This window comes from Amblyomma maculatum, chromosome 5 (assembly GCF_055883805.1).
Source record: "Amblyomma maculatum isolate TAMU_Amacu chromosome 5, ASM5588380v1, whole genome shotgun sequence".
In the NCBI taxonomy this organism is placed as follows: domain Eukaryota; kingdom Metazoa; phylum Arthropoda; class Arachnida; order Ixodida; family Ixodidae; genus Amblyomma; species Amblyomma maculatum.
This window is the reverse complement of record NC_139348.1, coordinates 36508539-36523645: the sequence shown is the minus strand read 5'-3', so window position 1 is coordinate 36523645 and position 15107 is coordinate 36508539. Positions and strand designations below refer to the sequence as shown.

General features: G+C 43.9%; 1 protein-coding gene across 3 annotated transcripts in view; it reads right to left on the bottom strand.

The window, feature by feature from the left end:
- The window catches only part of LOC146188037 (ubiquitin domain-containing protein UBFD1-like), a 29441-nt gene extending 14400 nt beyond the window's left edge, over positions 1-15041 (bottom strand). The window contains exons 1-5 of one of the 3 annotated variants that reach the window (XM_084603615.1): positions 14902-15041; positions 10389-10529; positions 6838-7002; positions 3839-3874; positions 2622-2768 (exon numbers count right to left, since the gene is read on the bottom strand). In XM_084603615.1, coding sequence (XP_084459741.1) covers positions 2622-2768; positions 3839-3874; positions 6838-7002; positions 10389-10529; positions 14902-14935 — 523 coding nt within the window. In that variant the 5' untranslated portion in view covers positions 14936-15041. Of the gene's footprint in view, positions 1-2621; positions 2769-3838; positions 3875-6837; positions 7003-10388; positions 10530-14802 lie in introns of all 3 variants that reach the window. The other 2 variants (XM_084603614.1, XM_084603616.1) reach the window with 2 other exon arrangements.
- Positions 15042-15107: the final 66 nt, after the last annotated feature.

The following is a 15107-nucleotide window of genomic DNA, read 5'->3' as shown; positions in this document are numbered from 1 at the left end:
ACTGCAAAAGCTTTTAAAAAGTGATCCCAGATTAAGGAAACTTTTTTGAACTTCAAAAAATCTTCTAAAATTCTGCCCCTTGTGTCAGTTTGTTGGCTACCCCTGAGAGGGGAGTGGGCATTAAAATCTCCTACTAACAAATTGGGTTCTGGTAGCTGCGTTAAAGTTCTTCCAAGTCATGGAGTGTTACAGTTACTAGATGAGGCTGGAGGTATACGGTGCACACTGCGACTGTTTCAAAATAAAGGATGCTAGCAGCAACTGCTTCATATTTGATCCTGAGGCTGATTTCACGGGTTGCGACCCCGCTCTTAACTACAATAGCGACGCCTTCAGAAAGCTTGTTGGCATGTTCTCGATCACAATGAAAGACATTGTAGTTCTTTAAAATGTTTTTGTGTCAAGTTCCTAGGTTTGTCTCTTGGAGACATAAAACAACTGGTAAAAATGAATTTAAGATATCCGTTACATCACTGAAATTTTTCATCAATCCATGGCAGTCCAGTGTATTAGGAATGTCATGTTTGATGCTTTGGATATGAGTTAAAAAATTTAGAATTCGGACTTTTTGGGCCCTGTTATACACGCCTTTTCTTTTTTTGCACGCTCAAGTGAGCTGTTCCGCTGCTTAAGTGGCAGTGAGCTTAAGCTAGTGTCCATTGCCTCCCTAGAGGCGCTGGATTCCCGTGAAGGAGCCGCAGGTGTATGGCTTGCAGGTCTCCCCCAATGGGGGAAAGACTTGCGGCTTGCTGGCTCAACGGCCAGCGGGGCTTCTTTTGGAGTTGGCTGGGCAGCTGTAGCTGTCCCAGCCTGGGGCATATATGATCCTGCTGGGGATCCACTAGTGGTGGTCTGGGCAGGGACCAAAGTCAGATGCAGCGCACTACATCGGCGCACAACATCTGCTAGAATTGGTTTTGCAGTGAAAGTGAAGGTACTGCTGGTCTTGATTAGTCGCTGACGAGCTTCTTTATAGGTGACGTTCTCTTTTGTTTTCAAGGTATTATTTCTTTTTCTGTTTTCCATGTTGAACAAGAACTTGAGTAGGCAGGGTGTTCGCCTTCGTAGTTTGCACAGTGTGGTTTCGCTTGGCAGGCCTCCGTAGGGTGTTCCGTTGTCGGCCACTACAACTCTGGGAGGCATGGCCGAATTGTTGACAGTTGAAGCATCGACACGGGTTTGGGATGTATGGATGAACATTTATTTCAGGAACCCAACTTCTATTGACTCGGGAAGTGTGCTGTAGTTAAAGGTCAGAACTAAGTGCTTTGTCGACATTTTTCCGTTGCCCTTCCGGATTTTTATTTTATGAACGTCAATGACGGCTTAGTCGCTGAGCCCTTCAAAAATTTCTTTCTCCGTCAAGTGCAGAAAGTCATGTTCAGTGACCCGTGAGCAGTTATTGTGATAGGGGTGTCACCAATGGACTTGATGTTTGGAAGTCTGGAGTGCTGGGCATGATCTTTCAGTTCAAGCAGGAGGTCTCCACTGGTCATCTTGGTTACCTTATACCCTGCGCCTAAGGTTTCTGTCAGAGACTTTGCAACTATGAAGGGTGATAAGATCCTTGCTGGTTTTTCTTCAGCCTCGCTATGCACGAGGTGGTATTTTGGAAATGATTCTTTAGTCTTTTGGAAGAACCCTGTAGTTACATAGGTCCACCCTCTTTTTGCAGGGCGATCATTTTTGGAAAGAAAAGGAGCCATAAAAACTGTTATTCGGCCACGGTGGCGGCCACCCATCTCAGAGCCCAACAAGGGGATGCGACAGGAACTACAGAATGAGTCCTGCCCACGCCAGCTGTACACCATAACTATAACCAAACATGGCATAACTCAGGGAGGTTATACCACACAAGGTTGACCCTCCCTGCCAGGAAGAAAGAAGAAGTGGAGAACGTAAGAGAAGACAGGACAGTTGGAAGAAAACAAATAGGAAAGTGAAAGATGGAGGGGAGGACAAGAAAAGGCGACTGTTGATTCCCTCCGGGTGGGTCAGCCCGGAGGTGCCGTCTATGGGAAGCTTGGGCCAAAGTGGTGTGTTGCCTCCGCCAAGGGGCCTTAAAGGTCCAAACACTCGGCACTGGCTCAACCACGAGGATCTCCTTTTCCCCACACATGCCACGCACGGCTAAGCGTGGGTGCTCGGGGTCCGTGGTGTCGCATGGTACACACAAACACCTGCTTTAACAGGTGCCCCCTGCGGGGGTCGGGAAAAAATGTACACATTCCTGTGGGTGCGTGATGGTTTTTGAATGAAGTCCGATATTGCGTGTCCGAATTATTGAAGTCCAAAAAATCGGTCAGATACTGTATTGTGTTCATGAAAATCGTGTGGAAAATTGGAGCAGTTTTCTTCCTTAAATTTCAAATTTTAGTTCCAGAATGTAATGTGTACTTATTTGTCCATTCGTAACAGCGACAATCTCACAAGAACGAAAAAGTTTGCTTCCCCAGTGGCTTCGTTACTGTGGTGTTCAACTGTATGTGATATTCTCTCAAACAGAAAAACATTAATGCTGCCATCGATGGCAAGAGCAAAAAAAACAAATACGGTATTATAAGGTGAAATGAGAACAATGGCTTGTCAATGCTGGCCCAAGGAGACTGCATAGGACATACTCTGTGGGGTTTCCTCCTTGAGCTGCTCGGGTGTGGGAACCTCGAGGTTGAGCACATCATCTAGGGTGGATCCGACCAGCATGAGCTTGGCATTGGCCGACAGGTTCAGCTCCAGCAGACTCTTGCCATCATCCGGCTTGGGTGCCCCTACAGGTCACAGAAGAATGGCATTTCTCTCTAAGACACAAAGGCCAGAGGTCCCAGAACAATTTGTGGCACTCCTAATCTTGAACCCAGAGGTAGGCCAGTTTTTAGTGCAATAGCAATAAAGGCCCGGTTCTCCCAAACATCCAACATTGTCAGCATTAAGAGTAAAAAATCACAGGCAGATGGCAGCTGACAGGTGACTTGGCTGGGCGTCGGTTATTCATAGAGATGTATGATGTCACGAGACTACATCACATAGCAGGCTTTGCCTTTGAGGGTGAGATCGGAATCCAGCCTCCCAAGGCCTGTGGATACTGAGTTAGACAAGCTACTCTTAGGCCGGACAGTGGTATTTCACCTAATGCTGTAGCTTACAAATGTAAGCTACAGCATTAGCTGTAGCTTACATTTGCAAGCAGCAAGCTCCATGCAACAAACTTGGAACATTGTGGTGAAAACTACTCACAGTTGTAGGCATTGCACCCTCAAACCAAAACCACAATTGAACTTTCTGACATAAGTATTTCCTTCCTTTGTCAATTCCCTAAGTCCAAAACCAACATATACAATACTCAATAATCCCAAAAAGTGGTTGATGCACATTGAAATCTGACAAAATTTTAAGAACTGGAAAAATAAATTGTGGATTCGCCAACTCCATTTTGACCTTGACACCACGAAGGTAAGATATGCTTAAGATGTCTCTCCAATAGCGCCCACATTTAAAACCATGCAGTCTGCAAACTGATAACTGTGAAATAGTATTACAACAGGGTGCATGCTGAACTTTGTCCACTAAAAGTTTTCTTTTTTGCTTTCTGTGAAGTTTCAGCATTCCTTTTCCTTTAATATAACTGCCTTAAGAATTTTGCAGAACGTTCAGTTGGGGAAGTTGCCATAGGTTCACATGGGAAAGAAACATAACGTAACAAATGACTAGGGACCTGCGCTTGTCCTGTGCCCGTCTTTCTTCTGGCCCTAATATGCACCTTAAGAATACTTCACATCCAATGAAAGGACCGAAATTCATCTTACACCAGGATTATTTCCCAGAAGTAAGCAATATGTACCTTTGTAGATGAGCTTCTGCATGGCTGGTGGCACTCCTAGAAGAAAAGGAAAAAACAAAAACAACGATGTCAACATGCCCCAGAAATATGACTTGCAAAAGGATGCCACGGTTGCAATTTAAAGCGTAAGCTAATGCCAAGGTCCTTTTCATCAGACCAGCACACCATATTTAACCTAGTACGATAAAAAAAAGCAAGCTGCGCAAAATTAAGCCCTACACGGTAAAGACGAAGAGCCAATACGATGCACTAAAGAGATCATGAGAATGCCCCAGTGGTAGAACAGAGTTTTTATGTTTTCTGCTTTCAAGGAAGGCACAACCAAACTCGGCTATCTGAATTGCTCTCGCCTGGCAGCGAAAACGTGCCATCAACTTTTGGAGCCAGCATCCTCTTTCTTCATTTTAACTCGGCTCTGCAACATTAGGCACGCTCCCTTCACACCCTTAATTGTAATGAAGATCGTACGAAGAAGGCATTAACAATACCCCGATGACAAACAGAATGCCAGGCCATCTCGGGAGCACACACTGCGTGGCTGCTCGTTCCCCACTTGACAATGCATGCGACACTGTTTCTTTCGGTCAAGCCTATGCCAGTAATGACAACAAAGCATCTGGGAAGTGCAAAATGTTTGTGGCTGTCAGTGCTCCATAAAAACATGTGCGGTTCTGCTCACACAGGACTTCTTCAACTTAAAAAAAAAAACACATAAAACTGCAATTTGGACAACAAAAGAGGGCACGTCGGGTGCATGCGCTTTGGAAGTCTAGTTTTTTTTCTCTGATGCAGACGCCCATCTGAGAGCATTTCATGAATGCCTAAAAATTGGCAAAATTGGTAAAAATGTACTCGGACAAGCATTAAAAATAGCCTCTCATAAGCAAAAGAGCAGGCAGGAACATGCTGGCAATGACAAGCAGAAAGTGCCACCTTCTTCAGAAGCTGGCACGATAAGCATCTTGTTCACCACAAAGCTGGCAGAGATGGGGTGACATATATTATGTTGAGGCATGCAAAAGGAAAGAAAAATAAAGAGCCTCTGCCCGTGCCACAAATAGAGATGGGGTGACAGAGAGAATACACTCCAACTTTTTTAGTGCATTTTACACATCTTCATTTTGCCTCTAGCTATTCGTCCTGACCCAGCTTATGTGCCGCTGAGCGATATTTGCAAAAGCGACATCACATCACTTTGCGTCCACTCATACTGATTTTAAACCATCGACTACCTGCCGTGAAAGCAAAGCAAGCTTCCATCATCGTGTCCTGTGTCTTCTACTCCTGTGTGTGTCTTCCTGTGCGCTTTTCTTCAGTCAAGCTGCAATGCACCATCTAGCCCAACTTCAAGTTTTTTTAAACTACCTTCCATCATGTTCACCCTCACTTTTATTTTCGTTACAATCAGCACACCCAACTACAGTAAAATCTCGTCAATTCGAGTTTCGGAAGCCCAGGAAGAAGTTAGAATTATCGAATGACCTTATTAGCCCTGTGGCCGAATTCCATCCTGTGGAGTTTTTGCCTTATTTGTGCTGCGCCGAGCGCATGTTTGAAATTTCATGTCTTTTGAAAAGACTCACTTACTGGGAAGTGCTGCCACCTTCTAGAACGTGCAAGAAGTATTAAAAATTCTCTATGCTACTATCTTGTGAAGGAAAAGAAAACTGACCATGACTGTCGCGTCGCGCTCTGCGGTGGCGCACCCCCCCGGTTTCGGTTTCTCCGTGTGATCCCAACAGACACGCGGAATTTGATCTCTATCGTTGTTGGGATGCTAGCAGAGGCCCTTCTAGGACTTATAAGAAGGGTTGAAAAAGTGTTTACACTACTATCTTGCAAAAAAAAAAACAGAAAAAAGAAAAAAAAAAACGGAACGTGGCCTTCGGTGCTATGCATGGTTTACAATGACTCGCCTTCGCGGTTTCATTTTCTCCGCAAGGTCGCAACCAAAATGCGGAAGTTGATCTCTATCTTTGTTGGGATGCTAGTGGAGGCCAATGAAGGCTCAGTTTTATCTTTATTCGTGCTCTCTCAGCTTATCGACACTCATGGGGTGCCATTGCTCTCCCATTTAGTGTCATTTTTGCTATGACTGTAATACGCTCACTATATATTTTTCATCTATCTTCCCGGACTTTCACAGTTGTGTTTGTTTAAAATCAACAAAATAAAATATGACAGTGTGGGGGAAATTTGTTTCGAAAATGCTCAACACTCAAAGCACAAGTACTTGCTGTAGGGTTAGTTGGTTCATGCTATTCACTGAAATAACACAAGAACACGATCACAGCAAAGAAGGATAGAAAGAATGCCTACTACCAACTGAGTTGGTGGCAGGCACTGTTTCTATCCCTATTCTTTCCTGTGATCGTGTCCTTGCGCCATTCCAATGAATGATTCCAATGAATGACACCCAAAAAGGTTAAGTGAAAGACTGGGCAATTATTATCTGCTCCTTGGATTGCTCTTGCACCGTTTTGTTGCATTCACACTGTCAGAAGCATCAAACAGATGATATGGCCGTCCCAGACATTCTTCACAAAGTGGCCCCTTTTTTTTTTTCATTGACATCAAAAGCTCATGGGACGTGTGAGCTTGAGAACAAATTCCCTGCATGCAACACAGCATCATTGCCCAGTTGCCTGGTACTGGTATCACTGGATGCAGCATCCGCACCTCCTCATATTAGTAGACAATTCAGGGAAATGACGCATGTCACCATGGTGTCATCCTGCAGACCTGCTCCCCGCAATCCTTTGGAGCAAAAAAGGTACGCTTTCATCGTGCCACAGTGATTCGTCAGAATGATAGAAGTCATCAGTAACAATAGCGCAAGGTTCCGTTAAAACACACCATGCCATGTGATTTGAATGTAGTGATATCAGAAGAGATAGTGCCGTAAAGTACAATAGCCACCATGAACAGCTGGCACCGAATCTAGTGCCGCAGGGTGGCAACCGTCCCGCGAGCTTTCTGAAAGATGGAGGAAAGCTCACCGGTCAGCCTCTGCAGTTCCTCTTTGAGTGCAGACATCTTGGCAGAGAGTGCCACCTTGACGTCGTACCGCCGCTTGTTGTACATCACAACTAGGGGCACGATGCTGTCCTGCTCCTCCCCCTCTGGCTGCTTGTTGCCCATCAAGCTCTCGGCATCACCATCTTCTGCAGAACAAAGGACCTCTAGTTTTCATAAAGAGCAATTGTACAGATCTTCCTTTCAATGTTGACACTCAGTTGACCGCCATGGTAGATTCACTGGAAAGGAAATTTTATTTAACCCTTTGATAGTTTTCGTCATAAATTTATTGTATTTACTCAAATGTAACGTGGCTTTTTCCACAATTTTTGGCTCTCAAAGTCTACCCTCGCATTATAATCGAATACTGCGATTCGGTTGGCCTAAAGCAGCGTGGGGTGTGCCGTAATGAATCCATCACCACTCGATTTTGGTTTCGTGGTTTTATGATGTTATGTTGGCAACATGGGTACCAGGGAAACCAACTCCCCATCCATCCAAAGTCAAAACTGCGCTTTTTGCTCGTAGGCTCAGAATCACGTTGTTACCTTTATCACGTGATGGCAATGTGCCGTGCACAGTACGAGACTCGCTTCGAAAGAAAAGCTATTCTGATAGCAGAAGAAATGTAAATCCTGAGGCAGCTCAATGGCTAGAAGTGAACTAATTTACCTTACATGGGTGGCGAATGCAGCAAGAAGTGATTTTTAAATATGAGCCTGACAGCAAAGGCTTCCAACGTCATTGTCTGGAAGGGCAAAAGTGGAAAGGAAGGCTCGGTTTTAGAGTACTCAGCCTCCGATGACAACTACGAATGAGCATTTTGATAAGACTGCAAGGGCCATACTGTTTATTAAAGGTAATTTTTCAAGCACTTATCTCGCATTACATTCGTGGTTTTATTTTCTTCATATAGGGCAATATGCAATGTCGCCCCTCACATTACATTCGCGTTCATGCTACATTCGAGCAAATACGGCATTGTGATGAATTTTCATCCCGCATGGGTTTTGCATATAGAAATATGGAAACGGTGCTGGCATTGCTTTGAAATTTCGCACCCTTCTGAAGATATGTGCTCACTGGCAGGTGCTGCCACCTTCTAAGACTTACAGGAAGCATTACTTGCTTTTGATACCATCTAGAGGTGAAAAAGCGAACTGAATGTGATCTTTAATGCGCCGCATGGCTTACAGGAACACACTTGCATGGTTTATTGGTGCTCTCCTCAGTTAGTGGCCAATACTCACGGGGTATTATTCTTCTCCGCATTTACCGAATTTCTTTCGAATCGTTCAGGTGCCTGGTAATACGGAATTATGGTCACATACGGTGCCTACTCTCTTGACACTGACAGCGATGCCTCTTCCGACTAAGATTTTGCTCCACACATCGAGTCTGAATCGGACAACAAGCTACACTCCACTAGCTCCAGCTCCGCCAGCACTCTAAGAAATGCCACATCTAAGTCATGCGGTAACCAAAATACTGCTTGGAATACTTTTTATCCTCTCTTTCCTGTCTGAACTCACTGTTATAATTAAAAATCAGCATTAAAGACATTTGACCATCTGGAGAATTTTTTCTTACCAATACGACCATCAGGGTTAAAATGTCAAGAAAAAAACACCCAACCTACACTGACACTGGTTGCAGCCACAATGGCAGCACTACTACTGGCAATAGCGGTTGCTGGAACCTGTGATAGATATCACCCCTAAGATATTGACAGTATTTTTTAAAACCAACCACTATGGTCTTAATAAAACTTGTAGATCTTGGTTAATGTCCCACTCCTTACTGCCACTGCAAGCCACCCAGGTGACAAGGCAGCTGGCGTGTCCACAGACTTGCATAAAGCCAATAAGTGCATTGACTACTATTCACGTGCCTGAAGTCAGAGTTTGTAGACTCCCATCTACCACGAGAGAGTGGAAAAAATTACGGAAGAAATTCTGGTTTTAAACTCTTCTTTTGCTTTGCTTATAACTAAATCCAGGTATTTGCTTATTCGGGCAACAGGCTTTCGACCACCACAAAAATATATTCAGTGAATACAAAATTGGGCAGACTGTCCATTTAAAGACTTTCACTGTGCGATCCTCATTTGACAATGAACAGCAGTGTGGCCTAGCATCAGGGACCTCCATATAAGAGCAGCATCAATACACTGCAGCTTGCTCACAAAAACAACTGGCTATTTCCAGAGTATGCTTGCTCTTTATCAAGCCCAACCAACCAACAGGACTCTTACATCAACCATTTTCAACACTCATAAAAACCACACCTTTTAGTGCAGGCAAAATAAAAGCACTAACAGTTAGTAGGTGCAAGCCTCGTGCATGCGTTTACATGCCAAATAATTGTGCTTCTTGAACTTCTTGTAGTGTCAAAAGTACCAAGGCAAATATTCAGTAATTGGGTAAGTCCACACCAAATGTGCAAGACCGCTGCTCACAAGTGTTGGAAAGTATGTCAATTCAGTCTCTGTTCAAGCACTGTCAAAAACGCACCACGCAAGTGTTTATTGCCATCAATCTCTGCAGCCATGGAACCGACCCTCGGCCAAAACATTCCCAATAATACACAGAACTCCCTCCAGTTCCCACAGTGCTGAGCCAGTACGATATATGGCCTTTGGGTCCGAGGTCACGGAGGATGAAATGCTTGCCACATTTTGACAGCAACAAAATATAAGATGACAGCGGCACACATTAGAGAACTGCAAATGGTTGAAATTACAAAGCCTCTTTCTCTTTCCCTTCTTTCACTCCCTCGCCATCCCCTCCCTGACAATGCAGTTAATGTCTCCACCAAGAAGCAGACAGTTATACAGCTTTTCCTTTCCACATGTCCAACCTTCTTCAGTCTTCCCTCTTCACACCTCTTTCTCTGCCCCGTTATGGATGTGGTCATACGAGCATACATGCTCGGCTGAATTCCCTCGCCAATCTGCTGCCCCTTTCATCCTTATCTGATTGCAAAAGCACCCTTTTTCTGCCCATTAATTTGGCTTCCCAATATCCCGCTTTATCTGATGCCCAGTGGTGTCATTACACGCATGTTATGTTAGTGGATGCAAGGCGTGTGTGATGTTGTCATAGGAACTGCATCAACATATACTGAGTGTTCAAGAACAAAAGCACAGCTAGCTCACAGCTAGCACAACTAGCTCAACTTTCCGTATAAAAGCACAGAGCATTGCTTACACTCTTAAAATAATTGGCAGTTTTAATTTTAGTGGGCCCCTCAGCACGGCAGTGAAGGAGGTTCAACAATCAGAAAAAGGGAACAATACTGCTGTATAAGACCGGCCACACAAAGAGTGCCGCATAAGCACATTTCATCAAACACTGATGGCGTGTCATCACAGCAGCATGGTACCTTGTTTCAAACATCCATAAACTTCTCAAATAAAAAAAATCAACAATGCCGCACTACAAATCACTATCTTTCAAAGTCATAACTAAGTCAACGGCAATGCGCCATGGTAGGGGCAGTGCAATGAGCAATACAGAGCAGTCTGGCTCACCCTGAGGTGTGGGGGTGCCGTTTTGGTTGCTCTCCTCGCAGCTCGTCTTGGGTATTTTGGCTTCTGTCTCCCCACTCTCCTTGTCCACTGTCTGCTGTTGGGTGCTAGTTCCACTGTTATTCCGTTGGCCGGCCATGGCAGCTACACATAAACAGGCACGCAGTATGGAGTTCAGGTGCTTCTGTGGCATAGACAGCCTGGGTTTCCTCAATGCACACTTGGAACTTTGGAACTTTATACATTCACTTCCGTCCCACAAACAAAGCAGCCAAGTGACGGCACTTCACCAGAAAGGCTTATCAAGAACTGTATACTAAGACCATTCTTCGGCCCATTTATTTTCTTAGATAACACAAGGCCAATGTCATGCAATTACTGGTGGCAGTAAAAATCAAGTCTTCCGGGTACACTTAAAATTAGATGTCACAAATATTCGCCACTCTGCTCAGACTTCCGACATCCATACCGAGGACTGGTTGCCATCTTTCTGAAGACAATTGTGGTACAGCATGACCTCAAGAACCTGCGACAAAAATTCCGTGCCACAGCTCTGCTTCCAACAAGATGAATCCTTCTATCATTAGAATACTGCGATCTATTGTTGATGCCAGCTTCAATTTGTCCTCACAGTCCCCTTAAGGGTGCACTATTTCTATTGGAGAAAACTGTTTCTATTGGAGAAAAAAAAAAAAAAAACAAATTGGAAGCTACACCATTTGAATGGCAGGAGACAATATCTGTGTAAAAAAATCCCCCGTCAAGTTCTGTACCATTACACCTTTCTTTATGCTACAATTGTGTAATATCCAGTGCAATCTAATTCTCACAATTCCCTGGTTCTATCCTTAGTTTACTGTCACACCATCACAGTCATGCACACATGCTGCCCTGTCTCTTATTTGGTTTCAAGAGTCAATCTAATTTTCTGTAAAGCCCACAAAAAAGGTCCAACGGCCACACAATATAAATGGCAGTGTCTCAGTGCACTTGAAAGCACAAGTGTCTTGCCACCACTTAACATACATGAGCCAGCATATTGCCAATTCAGCTCATCAGCATAAGTTGAATTTCACGACAATATAGCATTATGGCTTCATAGGGAAGTAGTTGCTACGTCTGTCTGTTCAAATGTCTATGCAGGCAAGTATGGCATAGGCCTTCAGACAAACCTACACGATGTGCAAAACTGGTGCTTGCAGTAGATGAGACTCAACTCTAACAAAAGTAAGTGCATGTCTTTTCACCACCATTGCAATCCTCTAGCTTTGCAGTACACAGCTTCTAACTCTCTAGTTGACCTCGTCAGGTCGTATAAATATTTATACTCCGTTTCATACATCAGGTGCAATGCAGCAAAAGCTACGCAAGTAGTCCGCAAGAAAAAAAAAAAGGAGGCGTATCACTACGCGCTCATTCCGTGGCCGAGTGGTTTCTGCGGAAACAGGCTCTATTCCGATCATACACTTTTGCAATAGCTTGCTTCGCGTGCCTGGACATCTTCGCAGTGCGGATCTTATAGAAAAAAACTCACTCCGAAGAGGCAGTCGAGGTCGCTGCATTGCACAGCACAGAGGGCACCGCTGGCAGGGTTGCGGGCAAGCAAAAACACGACACGAACGAAAACGACAAACCAAACATACAAATTCACTGAATCCGATCTTTTCTCCCTAAAAAAGGTGCTGTTTATGGAGTTGATGGCAAATGTAAGATGTATTAAGCTTGCAGACAAAGCAACTATTATTTCTTCTCATCAAGAGCAGTCACTATTTTTCATCGCGGATGTGGGGAGCACAAACGAGAGCTCTAGCACTTGATGTATGAAACTGAGTATAGGTGTCACCATTTCTCATGATTTATCTTGGCACGTTACCACCCTGATATCAACGGTTAATAAAACACTAGGTTTCTTAAAACGCCACCTATGGAAACCCCCACATTATGTCAGACTACAAGCATACATTTCACTCATCAGAACAAAACTTGAATAAGCATAACCCACCCTGGAACTCTCATCAAACCTATTTAACAAACACAATCAAAGCTGTTCAAAGCAGGGACACCAGGTTCCTTCACTCTTCATACTCGTACGAGGTGAGTATATCATCTCTAAAATCACAATCAGGTTTACCTATTGCCTGTATCATTCTTGTTTCATTAGTTTTTGTTATTCACCACTAAGACAAGAACGATACATATGTGCTCTCCCACAACACAGATCCCATCGCATCGGTCACCCTCTTCAGATTTTGCGTCCATGTGCACGTACCTCTGTTTTTGCCAGCTCCCTGAGCCGCAGTGGACTGGAATGGCCTTCCTCACCATATAACTGCCATAACATGTTCATCATATTTTTAAATACTGTAGATGCCTGTATTTTGTGAACCCTACCCCTTAAGTAACACCCCCGAAAAGAATATTTAAGGAAAATAAGGTGATGTCACGTAGTGCAAGCACAGGGTTTATCCCAGTATCCATTAATGATATCCAAGTATCTGCATGGTGACCCCTGTCAAAAGTTATCTTTTGCTATCATCATAGCAAGACAAATTCCCATTGACAGGAAATAGCCCAATCAACTTCCTCAGGATATGGGCACAATTCTATAAAACCTTGAAGCTTACACCAAAACCTCTGCAGCTGTTAAAAAATGTTCACAGTACTTGTAGTGCATGAATCTTCGTGGTTTGGCATTACTTCTCTTTTTGAAATATTGCTGTGATCAACGAACTGGAGGAGATAAAAAATAAAGACTACGAGACCTTGCACAATCACAAGCCAGTCTGTACTTGTATATACAAGTTATCAGTTCAGGAAGCGAGCAATTCCATTCAACTAATTAAGCTAACTTCTGAGCACAACTAACAGGACAATTCCCTCCTTCTAAAGACTAAATAAATTTGACAGAACCCAGTGGTTAGCAAGCAGTGTGATAAGATGACTGGTTGGTTGGTGTGTGGGGTTTAACGTCCCAAAGTGACTCAGGCTATGAGAGACGCTGTAGTGGAGGACTCCGGAAATTTCGACTACCTGGGGTTCTTTAACGTGCACTGAGATGACACACAGCATTAAAAGCACATAGTTTAAACATGGGGGCAAATCAGAATGCATGAGTAACTGTTTCTTGATGATTTCAGCGGTTTATGAATACTGAAACCTGCAACATTATGTAAAGGAGGCTGTTTACAAGAATCTCAGCTGCCTTCCATACGTTGGATGGGTATTCAATGGTATTCATATTCTAGGTTAATGAAATTTCAGTTCAGAAACGTTCACAAAAAAGCGTTTGCAACTTGCAATATATATATATATATATATATATATATATATATATATATATATATATATATAAATATATGTTTAAATACGCTTATGACTTCCTCACACTTCAATACAACATCCAGCGGTCACGGTAGCATAAGTCTTCAAGAACAGGTGAACTACTGGTGTGAGTATAAGAAGGAAGCAATCCCAAGAATATTCGAGTTTAATCTAAATAGAGCAATGCTCGGGAAGGAAATAGTGACCAATGCTTACTGCTTAAGGTTGTCACTGCCTAACGAGTGACAACCTCAGAACGGCTGATCCTGTTACCAACATACGTTCAACACAAACATGCAAGAAGTGAGACAAGGCATCTTTTGTACTGTACCTCTTTACTCTTTACGGTATTCCTAAAACAAAACAACTGTCGGAAGCTTAGAACTTGGTTTCTCACAACCCCCCCCCCCCCCCCCCCCACCCCCCTTCTTCCAAGCTGTCAAACTACAGTGACAATTAAAAGACACGGCGGTAAAATACCCGTTCTCTCCCGTAAACACTCACTGTAGCGCCGCAGACAACAAGAATCGGTCTCAATTCGGCCAAAGGATTTTTGCGCAAGTGCACTGTTTACGCCAAAAGGCACATTTGCGCAATCAGCGAACCACCTGGAAACCGCCAAATGACTTGCGCATTTAAACACTGCGACGTCCCCGGGAACGCGGCATTGCGTGTAAAAGCAACGGCAACACGATACTCCGGAAATCTCGACGCAGCTAACTCGCGCGCACGGAGAAGACGATGACCACGTTTCATGACCACAACAAATCCGTTCATGGCAATGTGCCTTTTTTATCTTTTTTTTTTTTCTTATTCGTCTTCAAAACAAAGCACTCGTGTCAAGTTCAAACGATGAAAAAGTGCGCTCGGCGATATTTGCCGAGCTGTTAATTAACGCATCAGACAGCGCAAAGAGCGGACGCCAGTACGGAGCAGCGAAAGGCGCGGAGAACGCATCGCCCCAGCGTTATAGTCCAGCGTATGCCACACGAGTCAACAGTGCGGAGCAAAACAGCTGAGCATCATGACTCAGTTCACGTAAACTGACGCGTCAACTGCGCCGCATTCCCGCCTCAAAGCCGACCGTTCGACTTACTTACGGTTCGAGGACTCGTGCGGTCTCTTAAGGTTCGCCTCCATTACGGTCTCGGCTAATTAAGATCGAGCAATCGTTAGTATCGGGCCAGCAACTCACTTTCGCCGTCGGTTGTGTTGTTCTCGGAAGCCATGTTGAATTTTGACTGCGGGGCTATATTTTTTTGTTGCACACAATTTAAGCATAAAATTATTAAATAACATTGTTAGAAACGTTTAAATATACATTCACAATTCTGATATGTACAAAATTATTGAAATAAAATGCTTAGCTTTTTGCCGTTTGCTGCGGGCCCACATTCAGTC